The 13,243-nt window shown below is 41.1% G+C and overlaps 1 protein-coding gene across 1 annotated transcript in view; it reads left to right on the top strand.

The window, feature by feature from the left end:
• Positions 1-1,969: 1,969 nt before the first annotated feature.
• LOC135712631 (serine protease hepsin-like) overlaps positions 1,970-13,243 on the top strand; it is a 12,834-nt gene continuing 1,560 nt past the window's right edge. The window contains exon 1 of the mRNA XM_065235587.1: positions 1,970-2,076. Within this exon, the coding sequence (XP_065091659.1) occupies positions 2,025-2,076 (52 nt within the window). The 5' untranslated portion in view covers positions 1,970-2,024. The remainder of the gene's footprint in view (positions 2,077-13,243) is intronic.

Raw genomic sequence — 13,243 nt, 5'->3', positions numbered from 1 at the left:
GTGTTTTGCTGTGGCTAGCTGCGCGTACGCTGAGTAGATAGAAAGAAGATTTATCCCGATTTTGAAGATTTCCTGCAAAAAGATGATGCACGATGCAAGTAGATGCGAGAAATGAAAAAAGATTTTTCGAAGATTTATTCGCTAGTGTGAGATTTTTTGAGCATCTAGAATTGAGATTTAGATGTGTCGCCCCCCTCGGATATTTTGTACTTGAAAAGTTGAAAGAAGAGGTTGCAAAGTATGTGTTTGACACATGAAACCTGTCAATTTCGCATTCAGAGTGTCACAATCAGCGATTTTATGATTCGTGAGCGTTCACTCAGAGTGAGCGCTCGCGAGTCGTAAAATCACTGATTGTAACTATCTGAAAGCGAATTTGACAGGTTTTATGTACCAAACACTTGCCTTTCCATCTCTACAAGTATCTAACAAGTACAAAATATCATTATAACATCTGAAGATTCCAAAATTCTTAAAATCATTTTTTTATAGCAACTGAGTGGAAGCAAGCCTGCTTGAAATAAGTCTGCTGGAATAGTAGGTTTATTTGAAAATTTTCCATCTGTCATATTTAAGTGAAAATTCACCAAATGGAACACAACCTTAGTACATTGCGCGTTTGCCGGATAGCAGGAAAAGTTAAAAAAAATTCCAAATGGTTCAGAGCCTAAGTGGCCTATGTTACCAAATAGACAAGAAAAATTATAAAGGTACATCTATCATTTTCCAGGATGCTTTCAAAAACTGGCTTGATGTTAGATTAGATTCTCAGAAATTATGCAGTTTCGAAAGTTTCTAAAACAAAACTCTCAAACTGTCCGAACTGCTGGTACATCCATTTATGTTCCTTGCACTTGCAAACCCCTGAAGCTCACACAACCAAAAGACTGTAAACAAACAGGCTTTTTGCATAAATCTGAGCCATCCGAACATCAACTAAATAACAATCAACCGTCGGAAAGAAGAGAGGATGTCATGGTTCATGCATCGCCTCTTTTGGCACTCTCTTCGTCAGTCTCAACGCCACCACGATTAAAAGAGCTGCCCTATCGATAAAATAAGAGTTTAAAAGTCAGTCCCGTTAGTTAATCACACGCAGCTATACGTAGCACAGTGTTTTTTCGATTTTGTCAGCCCCTCGCCTGTGACAGACTTTTCTCTCTCCCGAATGTAACGTGTCCTCAATTTTAAAATCTCCAACAGTCATTATCAAGATCGAGCTGCTGGCCAAACTCGACAAACAAGATCTGAAGAGGAGCATTAAATATGTTTAGTGGACCCTACACGATTGCTTTTATTGACAATAATCGTATTGTCAATACATTCTATATTGACGTCAATACATCGAGATTGACAATATTTCTGAATTCACATCATCAATATTATTGTCAATAATTCCCCTTCGCGTCAATATATTGATGCGTGTGGGGTTTGCTTTTCAAAAGGTGGCTTACAAAATCGGCAAAGCACTGTACCTACACCGAATGGAGAGAAACAAATGTGTGAGATCCAAGCATGCAGCGCGTGGTCAAACAGCGTCGTCGGTTGGATGCTGAAAGGAAGATATGATGACCCAAAAGCAAATGGACCATCAGTTCTCGCCGGTCGGTGTATCGATCCAATCATACATTCTGAATCGCCGTCGTCGTCATCGTCGTTGTTGATTGCTGTCTTTCTGATCTAAGGTTCTCTTAAATGTGGAGCGGTCGGAAGATTAGAAGTGGGGCGGTGCTGGTGTTAGTCGTTCTATTAAGTGTAATAACATCAAAGATTTATGCTGAATTGACCTCTTACAATCTAGAGGTGATGACAACTACTGCCATTCCCTACGTGGGAGCTAAAAATGAAGCGGTAAGATAAAAGAGGACTGCTGCACCAAAAGGCGAATGTCAATTTGTAGAGTTGTTAGAATGCTGGGAAGCTACATGTATTCGGTTTCTCCAGTGTAGATTCAAACGGAAAGCACGATTTATTACGATTCTGCCGAAACGACGACGGATGTCACGGAAAGCTGGGCTACTGAAATGCCGGATGAAGTTGAAGCCATGGATCGACAGTTGAATTGCACCGCATGCAGTAAGTAGTTACAATGCAACGCAAATCTTAAAACGTACTAAAGCACCGGTACACAGGGATTTTTTTTTAAACTTCAATCGTGTCAAAAATATTGTGTAATATTACTTCCAAAAAAGAACAAAACTATATTAATACAGAGCCTGCACAAACATTACGCTGCTTTTACTGCATTTGTTGATTTTTGTGGCCATAGAAATTACATGAGATTTTCGACATGATTGAAGTGCATCCTCTTGGATGTAATATTAAACTTTATTTTTTGCTGTGTAACTTAATTCAATATCGCAAAATGCCGCTTGATATGATGGGATATTTACACAAAAAAAAAGATTTTTTATGAGGAATCGAATGCGCAGGTGGTTGTTCACGACACGAATCATGTTCGAGTAGTTATGAGTGAAAATTTGGGTTTTACCGAAGACAACATATCAGGAAGACTGGCAACTCTTCCATTTACTCATACGAACGCTATGAGACAGGTACAATGGCGTCATCTGCCGCTCAAAGGTAAATGCTTTGAAAGAATTTGATAGCAAAGATTACATCCTCAGAAGAAAATTGATATGTTTTCTTCGGATTTACCCTGCTTCTAGTGCCACTAAAACCCAACAACCCAATTTCCATTCGATTCCTTAGGGGTTTTCCGTTTAGAAATAGTTTTAGTAATTGAGTTTCCATCTAAAAAGTCCAACTAAATGTTTTTTTTTTTTTACGTAGGGCTACGTCTGTAATTTCTATATGGGGGTACACTTTGTGAAAACCGAAAATGAAACATGAAACAAAATTATTAAAGATTTTGAATGTTAATAACTCAGCTGCCCCTGGACCAATTTCAATAATTTTATCATCAATCGATCAGAAATATTCCTACGCATTTGGTAAATTTAAGACTATCATTTTTCAAAATGTTACTATTGAAAATTGCACGAATGTGCAACTGTTGCTGCGATAATTAAAATTATCACCGATAGCCTGCGAAAAGTGATTTCCCTAGCACAGATTTCAAAGTTGAATTCCATCCGGTCTCACCAAACGGTGTTTATTCAATCACCGTGCGGTGAGTGGTGGTGTTCTCCAGTACACAACGAAAGGCTTCCCGCAAGCAGCTAGCTATCATGGGTGCTCACAACCGCTGATCGGATTTAGTTCCAATCACCGTGTGTGGTTGTGTGCGGTCGTCGGAGGAACAAGCTGCACCGCTACTGATCGGAATCAGCATCTATGCCAAGCGCGTCATACTAAAGAGCATAAATAGAGAGATCCCCGCTCAAATTACTATTCCTACACCAAACACAAGCTCCTGCTGCAGTTAACAAATAAAATTTATAATATAAGATCACGTAGTCCTACGTCACCATTGCGTACAACCCCATAGGGCAGTTCCTTGTAGTTTTCATACTGTGTACTGAAAATGGTATTCCTGCCCCAGAAGAATTTGAAGTCTAATTTTCAATTTGTTACAGACGATTGAATGAAGGATCATCTTAGCTTCCACATGAAATTGGTTTTGTAAAAATTGATTGACATTTACTGCCCATAACCGCAAGTCAGTCCCATCTGTAAAAAACTGAAAACTGAAAAAACAACGTTCCAAAATGTAGCAAGTTTTCACATTTTACACCTAGTTTGCAGGGATAATTTTTAAAATAAACGGTGTGATAGAATGCAAGCTACGATCGGAAACTTTCGATTAGTTTAAAAAAAACTAAATTGCTCCGTTCGGACACAGACAAACAGACGTAACTCTTCATTGTGTATCTTCGTTCATGCATTTAACGGTTGATTTGAATATTATCAGTTCCGCGAACTACTCGCCGCAGCGCTGGCATCGGATCACTTTGACGTTTCTATATATTCTATAGAAATTTTATGCAATATTGTTTACGAGTTAGTGAGCAAGCTTGATTTCCGCGAGAAGCCAGATAGATGTCGTTACTGAGGTTATATGTTTTGAGATACTATGTTTTCAAGAACAAGTTTTTCAAAGAGTTACGTCTGTTTGTCTGTGGTTCGGAGTTGAAGCTACACAGTTAAAAAAAAAGTAGTGTAAAATTCCGTTACTATGATGCACATAAATGAAGCGTCATATATCATACAAGTTTACATAATAGATCGTGTGAATTTATGAGACATGTCATGCAATATTCCATATATTGCATGCAACTGTCTGTGGTAGATATAATAAGGTATGGGAGAGCATTAAAAATAATATTTTATATTGATGTAATATTAAACATACAACTCGACATACAATGAACAATTTGCTTAAGAGTAAAGTTTGATTTAATTTTAAGTGATTTATGACAACCGTGTTGAGTTGATTAATTACTCAAGAGTAGGGTAAACCCATTGGACCGTGTACGGACCGAGGTTTGTCTGTCTGTGAGAATGTACAATAGATTAATTTATTTGACTAAATCTTGTAGAGTACGGTTTTGCTTAGCGCGAGCGGCATTGTTAAGACGAATGACCGAGGCTTGAAACCTCGACCAGGTTTGAAATAGCACACTTTTGTTAAGGTGAAAGTAAGTATTTCTCCAATTAATGAGAATTTTGTCCTGCAAATAATGATTTTTCTGTTCTTACATACATAAATACATGAATCACTGTTTAGTCTCTTGAAGTCCATATCTGTCATTGTTTGATCCAATCTAAGATTCCAACTTCTTCCGGCTTGTTTCAGCCCATAAATGCTCTTGTTTAACTTACATATTTTACCACCTTCATTGTCCAAATTAGGTAGTCGCATGTAAATGGTTTCTTCAAGAAAACCATTCAGAAAAGCTGTTTTCACATCCATTTGATGGATAATCCACTTCTTTTGTACAGCGACTGACAAAAGTGTACGAACACTAGTCATTTTGGCCACTGGCGAAAAAATTTCACAAAAATCCATTCCAGGACGTTGTGAACAACCTTTTGCCCCAAGACGTGCTTTATATCGATGTATCTTTATCGTGAACACCCACATTGAGTTAATGGATGTTCTCATATCAAGACTGTAACTCGATAGCATCCTTCCATATTGGCCAATCGTCGCGTTTCTTGAGTTCGTTGATGTTTTGTGGAATATTATCAATACAATTGATCGCTAAAAAATTAGTCTCGTATTCATTCAGCCAACCTGGAACGCTTGTATTTCTCTGGCTTCTGCGTAACACCGTTTCATTTTCATCCTGGTCTAGTTCAGAATCCGATATGGCTTCCTCGAATTCTTTTGAAGATATCACACATGTTATCATCATTTTCAGTTATAAAGTTCATTCCAGTTTGATCACACGTCTCAAAAACCTCTACAACCGGCAAATCTGCCACGTTGTCTTCAAATTGGTTATTTTGAGCATCCGTTCGATCACAAATGATGCAAAAAGACTTAGATTCATCAAACACGACATCTCTTGAAATTATAATTCTTCTTTTTACTTTATTCCAAAGACGATATCCATTTGGAGCATATCCAACAAGACCCAAACGTTCACTCTGCTTGTCCAATTTTCTACGGTTTTCTTTATTAATATGTGCATATGAAGCACATCCGAAAACCCTCAAATTTCTAACATTTGGAACAGACCCAAACCACATTTCGTACGGTGTTTTAGCTTCCGTCAAAGAACTGGTTGGGGTCCATGAGGGTCCGATTCATAAGCTCACTTACACCATTTTGCTGAGGTGTGTATGGAGCCGTTGAAACCATCAGAATCCCTTCTTCGCGACAAAACGAAACAAATTCTTTACCAAAATATTCTCCTCCATTATCCGTTCTTAGTTTGAAAATACGAGTAGAGAAATGAGAAGTGGCAAAATCTTCAAATTCTTTGAACTTTTGAAGAACCTCATCCTTGCTTTTTATAAGATTCACCATCACAAAGTGCGTGTAATCGTCTATAAAACTCACAAAATACTTATACCCGTCATATGTCTTATCTGACATTTGACCGCACACATCTGAATGAAATAGTTCCAAAGGTCTTTTGGACCTTGGTCTATTACCGCCGTTGAATGGGTCTCGAGAATGTTTTGCTTCTATACACGGTTTGCAAATTGTAGAATCACTTGCCAATGAAGACGGTTGGAAATCCAACCCTTCAACCATTTTGTCCTTGGCGAGCTGCAACAAATTTGTATCCCCCAAATGTCCAAATCGTTTATGCCATACAGTTAAATTTGTATTTGATTTACCAAAACATGCTTTTTCATGTAGATCAACAAGGTTCACATCGAGTTAGTAGAGTCCACCGACCCTTACCCCTCTTGCGATCACCTTTCCGACTTCGTCACGAATCATAACCGAACCATTCTCAAAGTGGACAGACTTCCCAGAAGACTCAATACGGGAAACAGCAAGTTGCAATGTAGGTCGGGAATGAAAAGCACATTGTATAAATCCAAAATCACTTTATTTGATCCAACTCTGCTTCTGAGGGACACATTTCCCCATTGTTTACCAACAATGTTTGCTCCTTCTTGAGCTGTAGCAATCTTCACCTCCTCACACTCCCTTAATTCGCTGAACGCTTTCAGTTCTCGGAGCATGCGCTCCGACGCACCGCTGTCCAAAAAACACGGGAATTTAGTGGCCATCTTCACAGGCATTTCGTGAATTGGCATCATCATTACAAGTTGTTAGTTCACGTGAAAATGAAGTTTGCACGCATGAATGTTTGCATGCATGGATGTTTCAATCACCAATAAACTTCAGAATTTTTTTTTGTGTACCTAGGAATGGTATTCGATGAGAAGCTACTGTTCCGTTCGCATATAGAAAAGACATTAGTGTTAGTGTTCAAGCTTATAGCGAATTCGTTTATTATCGGGGTTGGAACCAGTTCCAACCCAGTGCGAAACCGAACTTTTTGTCAGTGCGAACCTCAACCTGAGCTAGGTTTAAAAACAAACGAGCAAACTGACGTTTGTCAGAAAACAAGCAGACCCAATCTTGATACCCGATCCAGGTTGGAACTGAATAATAAACGAATTCGCTATTAGTTAGGTGTTTGTATCCGCTGATTTGTCGCAGATCCCGCCTCTCTAGGGTCAACAATGCGATGCTCTACGCTGCTCCGGTGTGGGAATCATGTGCACATACTCATAGGAACACAATCCAGGACGATAGTTACACCTGGAATGATTGCTCTATAAGAGCAAAAAAGATTGAGCTTGTCGACTTCCTCCGCAAGCACAGCATCGATGTGGGCCTTCTCATCGAAAGCTGTAGCCTTTTCCTTTCTCCTTCCTTTTTTTTTTTTTTTTTCTTTATTATAGAGATTTTTAGCCATAGGCTAGTTCATCTCTTATTTTCTCCTTCCTGGTTAGTTGTTGGTTGATGCCTGCTTTCGGATGCGTTTGAAGTCCTTGCGTTTGGAGCACTGTCTGTCGGAACTTTGGTGAGCACCACCACAGTTGGCGCATTTTACGCCACGCTCCATCTGTAGGGCAGTGGCGTGTTCTTGAGCGTAGTTGCTGCAGCGTAGCTTAATGTTACAGTTGCGGGTACCGTGTCCAAAGTTAAGGCACCGTTGGCACTGCGTTACGTTACGATGGCCGCCACGGTATGGCTCCCAGCGTACGATGACGGAATAAATCGAGCGGAAAGCTTGCAACGCGTTGAGCGTTACCGTCCCCTTCTGGAAGTGAACCAGGAAAAGACAATACGGGTAGGTCTTCCCGCTTTCGTCTCTTCTCGTCATCCGGAAAACAGCGATTGGGGCCAGCTTGTACCGGTCCTTGATTTCGTCTGAAACTAATGTTCTGCCCGACAACAACTCAGCAGCACGAGACTCCTTGAACTGTGTCTCAGAGTCGGCGCACTACTGGGCAAACTGGAGGGGCTACGCGGATGAAAAGGCACTCAAGCTTTCAATTAAACTAAAACACAACGCGGATCAATTTAAACACTGTATTTCTGCAACTACCGATAGTGTGGATTGTGTGGTGTTGTGTTCGATTTTCTTGGCACATACCCTTGATGACGATGGTGACTACGACGACTGCAGACCAGCGAGCGCTCGCTGTGGTTCCGGAAAGATCCTTAAAGGCCGATCTTGTCGGCAAGATGGCGGTACCACCGCTCGGTGAAATTGCGGTACAATTCCGGCAATGGCGGACTAAGCGAGGCTGACCGAACGTCGGCCGTAGTGCGATGGCGGGTTGGTTTTACCGGGCTGGTATAGCGGTTTGTGGAGATGGTTCCGATGCACAGGCGCTTCCTTCTGACGAAGCCGGTCGACGACGGCAAGGCCGCCCTCTGTCGAACCGGGAAGGGAAATTCTCCTTGGCGTTTAGGGCCTTCAGCCCGAGAACAATGTCCTTTACGGTTAGGTCAAGGTAACTCAATGTCACCTAGACCGTAGCGTGCAATGGCGGTCCTTGACTCGCCAACCAGAAAACCATTTGATTGGTTGAAAAGAAAGGTCCTAGCGAGGAGGTAACATCCATTAGTGCTTTGGACCAATTTAGAGGATGACATGGACTTTACCTGAATCAGCTGAATTGGTGATTTCCACTTCACCTTGATTCACTACTCGCACTGTATTCTGTTGGAATGTATTCCACAGACACTTCTGGTCTACACGCTCGCCTGAGATAAAGTGAACGATGGCCGTTCTCTAAGCATCGTAGAACCCTTCAGCTCATCACCCGTGACTCCGTGTCACCATTTTGCCGCGGCCATGCGCGCCTTATTCAGCAGTCGGCCGTTAAGCATGGCCGTATCGTCTGCCCAGTGGGTTTCACCGCAAGTGTTACACAAGTTTATTTGAATGCTCGATCACATGGTGCATATTTAAAATATTGTATTGAACCTTTGTAACAGAACGGTTACACGTCTTCTATCGCCTTGTGGTCAAAGTATGATTACCACCTTAAAGGGTTTCTGCCCCTGGACCAATTTCAATAATTATACCACCAATGGGCCAGAAATATTTATACGCATCTTTTAATTTCAAGACTTTACCATTTTTAGAATTGTCACTATTGAAAATGGCACGAATGTTCAACTGTTGCTATTATAGTAAAAATTATCACCGATTGCCTGCGAAAAGCGATTTCCCTAACACAGATTTCAAAGTTGAATTCCATCCGTTTTCCCCAAAGGATGTTTATTCAATCACCGCGTGGTGAATGGTGGTGTTCTCCAGTACACAACGAAAGGCTCCCCGCAAGCAGCTAGCTATCAAGGCTGGCCTCAACCGCTGATGGGATTCATTTCCAATCACCGCGTGTGGTAGTGTGCAGTCGTCGGCATCATCACCAGCAGCAGCAGCAGTGCTTTTGACACGTGGCGTTGAACATTGTTCTCCAGTACACAACGAATTGCTGCCTGCGAGCAGCGAACTGGATAACATCCATAGAAGGAGGAAGAAGCCGCACCGCTATTGATCGGAATCAGTAGCTCTTCGTGAGTCGCTGTGGGCCATCTATGCCAAGCGCGTCATACTATAGAGTATAAATAGAGAGAACCCCGCTCAAATTCCTATTTGGAAAATCAAAATCAATGCCTCCAAAACACAAGCGATCATGCTCCTCCATCGGCAATCGCCCAAACTCAAACCAGCTCCATCTTGTACTGTAATCATGGATGGCACAAGGGTTGAGTGGTCTGCCGAAGTTACCTATCTCGGGATGTTGTTCGATGAAAAGCTCCTCTTCCGTTCGCATGTAGAGAAAACTGTAGTCAAGTGTTCTAAATACCTTGGTTAGGTGTCTGTATCCGCTGATTTGCCGCATATCCCGCCTCTCAAGAGTGAATAAACTGGCCGTCTACAAACAAATCATAGCACCTGCGATCCTCTACGCTGCTCCGGTGTGGGATCATGAACCGGGGACCAACGGCTTTACTTCCCTTCCGAAGAAAAGCGTGATCAGAGATGTTATGCCTCAGAACATCCCGGCGGCGCCGACTGGTATTGAACCCAGGCCTGCTGGGGTGAGAGGTAATCACGCTTACCACTACACCACCGGCGCCGTTAGATTGGAAATAGATGTCTGACGCCATTTTGAATTCAATATGGCGGCTTCCGGTGCGAGAAAAACGTGGAATTACTGCCAAATTACCCACAGTATGAGTATTTTTGGAATCTAGGTAACGTGAACGGTTCGGAAAACGATGTATGACGCCATTTTGAAATTCAAGATGGCGGCTGCCGGTTCGAAAAAAAACTTGGAAATTCTGTCAAATACCTTTCAATATGGGTATTTTCAGAATTGGGGTGACGTGTAGGGACCGGAAATCGATGTCTGACGCCATTTTGAATTCAATATGGCGGCTTCCGGTGCGAGAAAAACTGGGAATTACTGCCATATTACCCAAAGTATGAGTATTTTTGGAATCTTGGTGACGTGTAGGGTCCGAAAATCGATGTCTGAAGATATTTTGAAATTCAATATGGCGGCTTCCAGTTAGAGAAAAACTGGGAAATTCTGCCAATACCCCACAAAACTGGTATTTTTGCACTCGGGGTGACGTGTAGGGACAGGAAATCGATGTCTGAGACCATTTTTAATTCAATATGGCGGCTTCCGATAGAAGAAAAACTTGGAAACACTGTCAAATACACCACAATATGAATATTTTTGGAATCGTGTGCCATGTAGGGTCCAGAAATCCATGTCTGATGCTATTTTGAAATTCAATATGGTGGCTTCCGGTTACAGAAAAATAGAAAAATACAGGCGAGTTTTCCGTTCATATACGTCACTCCAATTCCAAAAATACCCATATTGGACAGAATGTCCAAGTTTTTTGCTAACGGAAAGCCACCATATTGAATTCAAAATGTCGTCAGCCATGCATTTCCGGTCTCTACACATCACCACGATTGCAAAAATACCCATATTGAGGGGTATTTCATTCATAGTATTTTTCAATTTTTCTGCACAGCAAAAAAATAATTTTAATATCACATCAAAGTGGATGCACTTCAATCAACAATCAATACGAAACTAACAATTTCAAATTGGCTCACTACTTGACTAGCCTATTGGTCCCAAGCAAACGATTAACCTACCCCATTCTAGTTAAAATTCTAGTACTACGCAATGTTTGTTTTGATTTGCTATGAAAGTTTGACAGAAAAAAAATGAGGGGTTATTGGTTTTTCCTATGTTTCGAGGGGTGAATCGATTAGCTTGGGACCGAAGATATTACCAGAGCTGAGCCAAAAAGTTGAGCACGTTATTTCGAGACCCTCTAGTCTTAGAGTTACCTCTATGCTTCAATCGTGTCGAAAATATGGTGTAATATTACTTGCCAAAAAGCATAAAATTATCATTAATACAATGCATGAACTGACATTACGCTGCTTTTGCTGCATTTGTTTATTTTTGTAGCCATAAAAATTACATGAAATTTTAGACATGATTGAAGTGCATCCTCTTGGATGTAATATTAAAATTTATTTTTTGCTGTGTGTAACTGAAAGCCACCATCTTGAATTAAAAAAAAGGCATTAGTTTCCGATCCCTACACGTCACCAAGATTCCTAAAATACTCATAAAGTGGTGTATTTGACAATGCCCCAGTTTTATTTTAACGGAAGCCGTTATCTTGGATGTCAAAATGGCGCCAGGCATGGATTTCTGGTCGTCACCCCGATTCCAAAAATACCCCTAGGTAAGGGGTATTTGACAGAATTTCCAATTTTTTCTCTAACTGGAAGCCATCATCTTCACACTTAGATTTTTTCGCCGAGATGGGCACCACCGAGCAGCTTGGCATTTTATTTTGCTGGATCTCAGTGACAAACTTGCCGAGATTCAGCTAACAAACGGGAATTTTGCCGAGATCTCAGCTAACAAACATATTTTTTGCTGAATTTCCAGCAAAATAAAATGCCGAGCTGCTCGGTAGTGCCCATCTCGGCAAAAAATCTAAGTGTGTTGAATTTAAAAATAACCGCAGACATCGATTTTCGGTCCTTACACGTCACTCCGACTCTAAAAATACAAATATTGTGAGGTATTTGAGAGAATTTACAAGTTTTTCTCTTGCCATAAGCAGCCATCTTGAATTTCAAAACGGCCTCAGACATCGATGTCCGGTCCCTACACGTCATCAAGACTCCAAAAATACCCATAATGTGGATAATTTGGCAGTACTTCGCAGCTTTCCTTTAACCGGAAGCTGGCATATGAAATTCAAAATGGTATCAGACATGGGATTCCAGTCCTTACACTTCACCAATATTCCAAAAATAAACACATTGAGAGGAATTTGACTTAATTTTCAAGTTTTTCTCCAACCGGAAGCCGCCATGTTTAATTTCACAATGGCCGCAGACATCGATTTCCGGCCCTTACACGTAACCTCGACTCCAAAAATACCCATATGGTGTGAAATTTGAGAAAATTTCTAAGTTTTTCTCTAACCGGAAGCCACCATATTGAATTCAAAATGGCTTCAGACATCGATTTCCGGTCCCTACACGACATCAAGACTCCCAAAATACTCATATTGAGAGGTATTTCACAGAATTTCTAAGTTTTTCTCGCACCGGAAGCCGCCATATTGAATTTCAAAATTGCCTCAGACATCGATTTAGGGTCCGTACACAGCACCCCGTCTCCAAAAATACCAATATGGTGAGGTATTTGACAGAATTCTCAAGTTTTCTCTAACCGGAAGCCACCATCTTGAATTTCAAAACGGCCTCAGACATCGATGTTCGGTCCCTACACGTCACCCGATTCCAAAAATACCCATATTGTGGGTAATTTGGCAGTATTTCCAAGTTTTTCTCTAACCGGAAGCCGCCATCTTGAATTTGAAAATGGCCTCAGACATCGATTTAGGGTCCGTTCACAGCACCCCGTCTCCGAAAATACCAATATGGTGAGGTATTTGGCAGTATTTCCAAGTTTTTTCTCTAACCAGAAGCCACCATCTTAAATTTCAAAACGGCCTCGTACATCGATGTCCGGTCCCTCCAAAAATACCAATACTGTGGGATGTTTGACAGAATTTCCAAGTTTTTCTTTAACCAGAAGCCGCCATCTTGAATGTCAAAATGCCGTCAGACATCGATTTCCAGTCCTCAAACGTCCCAAAATACCCATATTGAGGAGTATTTGACAGAATTGAATTTCGAAACGGCTTCAGACATCGATATCCAGTCCCTACACGTCACCAAGATTCCAAAAATACCCATGTTGTTTATAATTTGGCAGTACT

Source organism: Ochlerotatus camptorhynchus, unplaced genomic scaffold (genome assembly GCF_037179485.1).
Source record: "Ochlerotatus camptorhynchus isolate MF236.1 unplaced genomic scaffold, CSIRO-AGI_Acam_v1.1 ptg000498l, whole genome shotgun sequence".
Classification (NCBI taxonomy): Eukaryota; Metazoa; Arthropoda; class Insecta; order Diptera; family Culicidae; genus Ochlerotatus; species Ochlerotatus camptorhynchus.
Note: the sequence above shows the minus strand (reverse complement) of the source record. Positions and strands in the feature narration are given on the sequence as shown.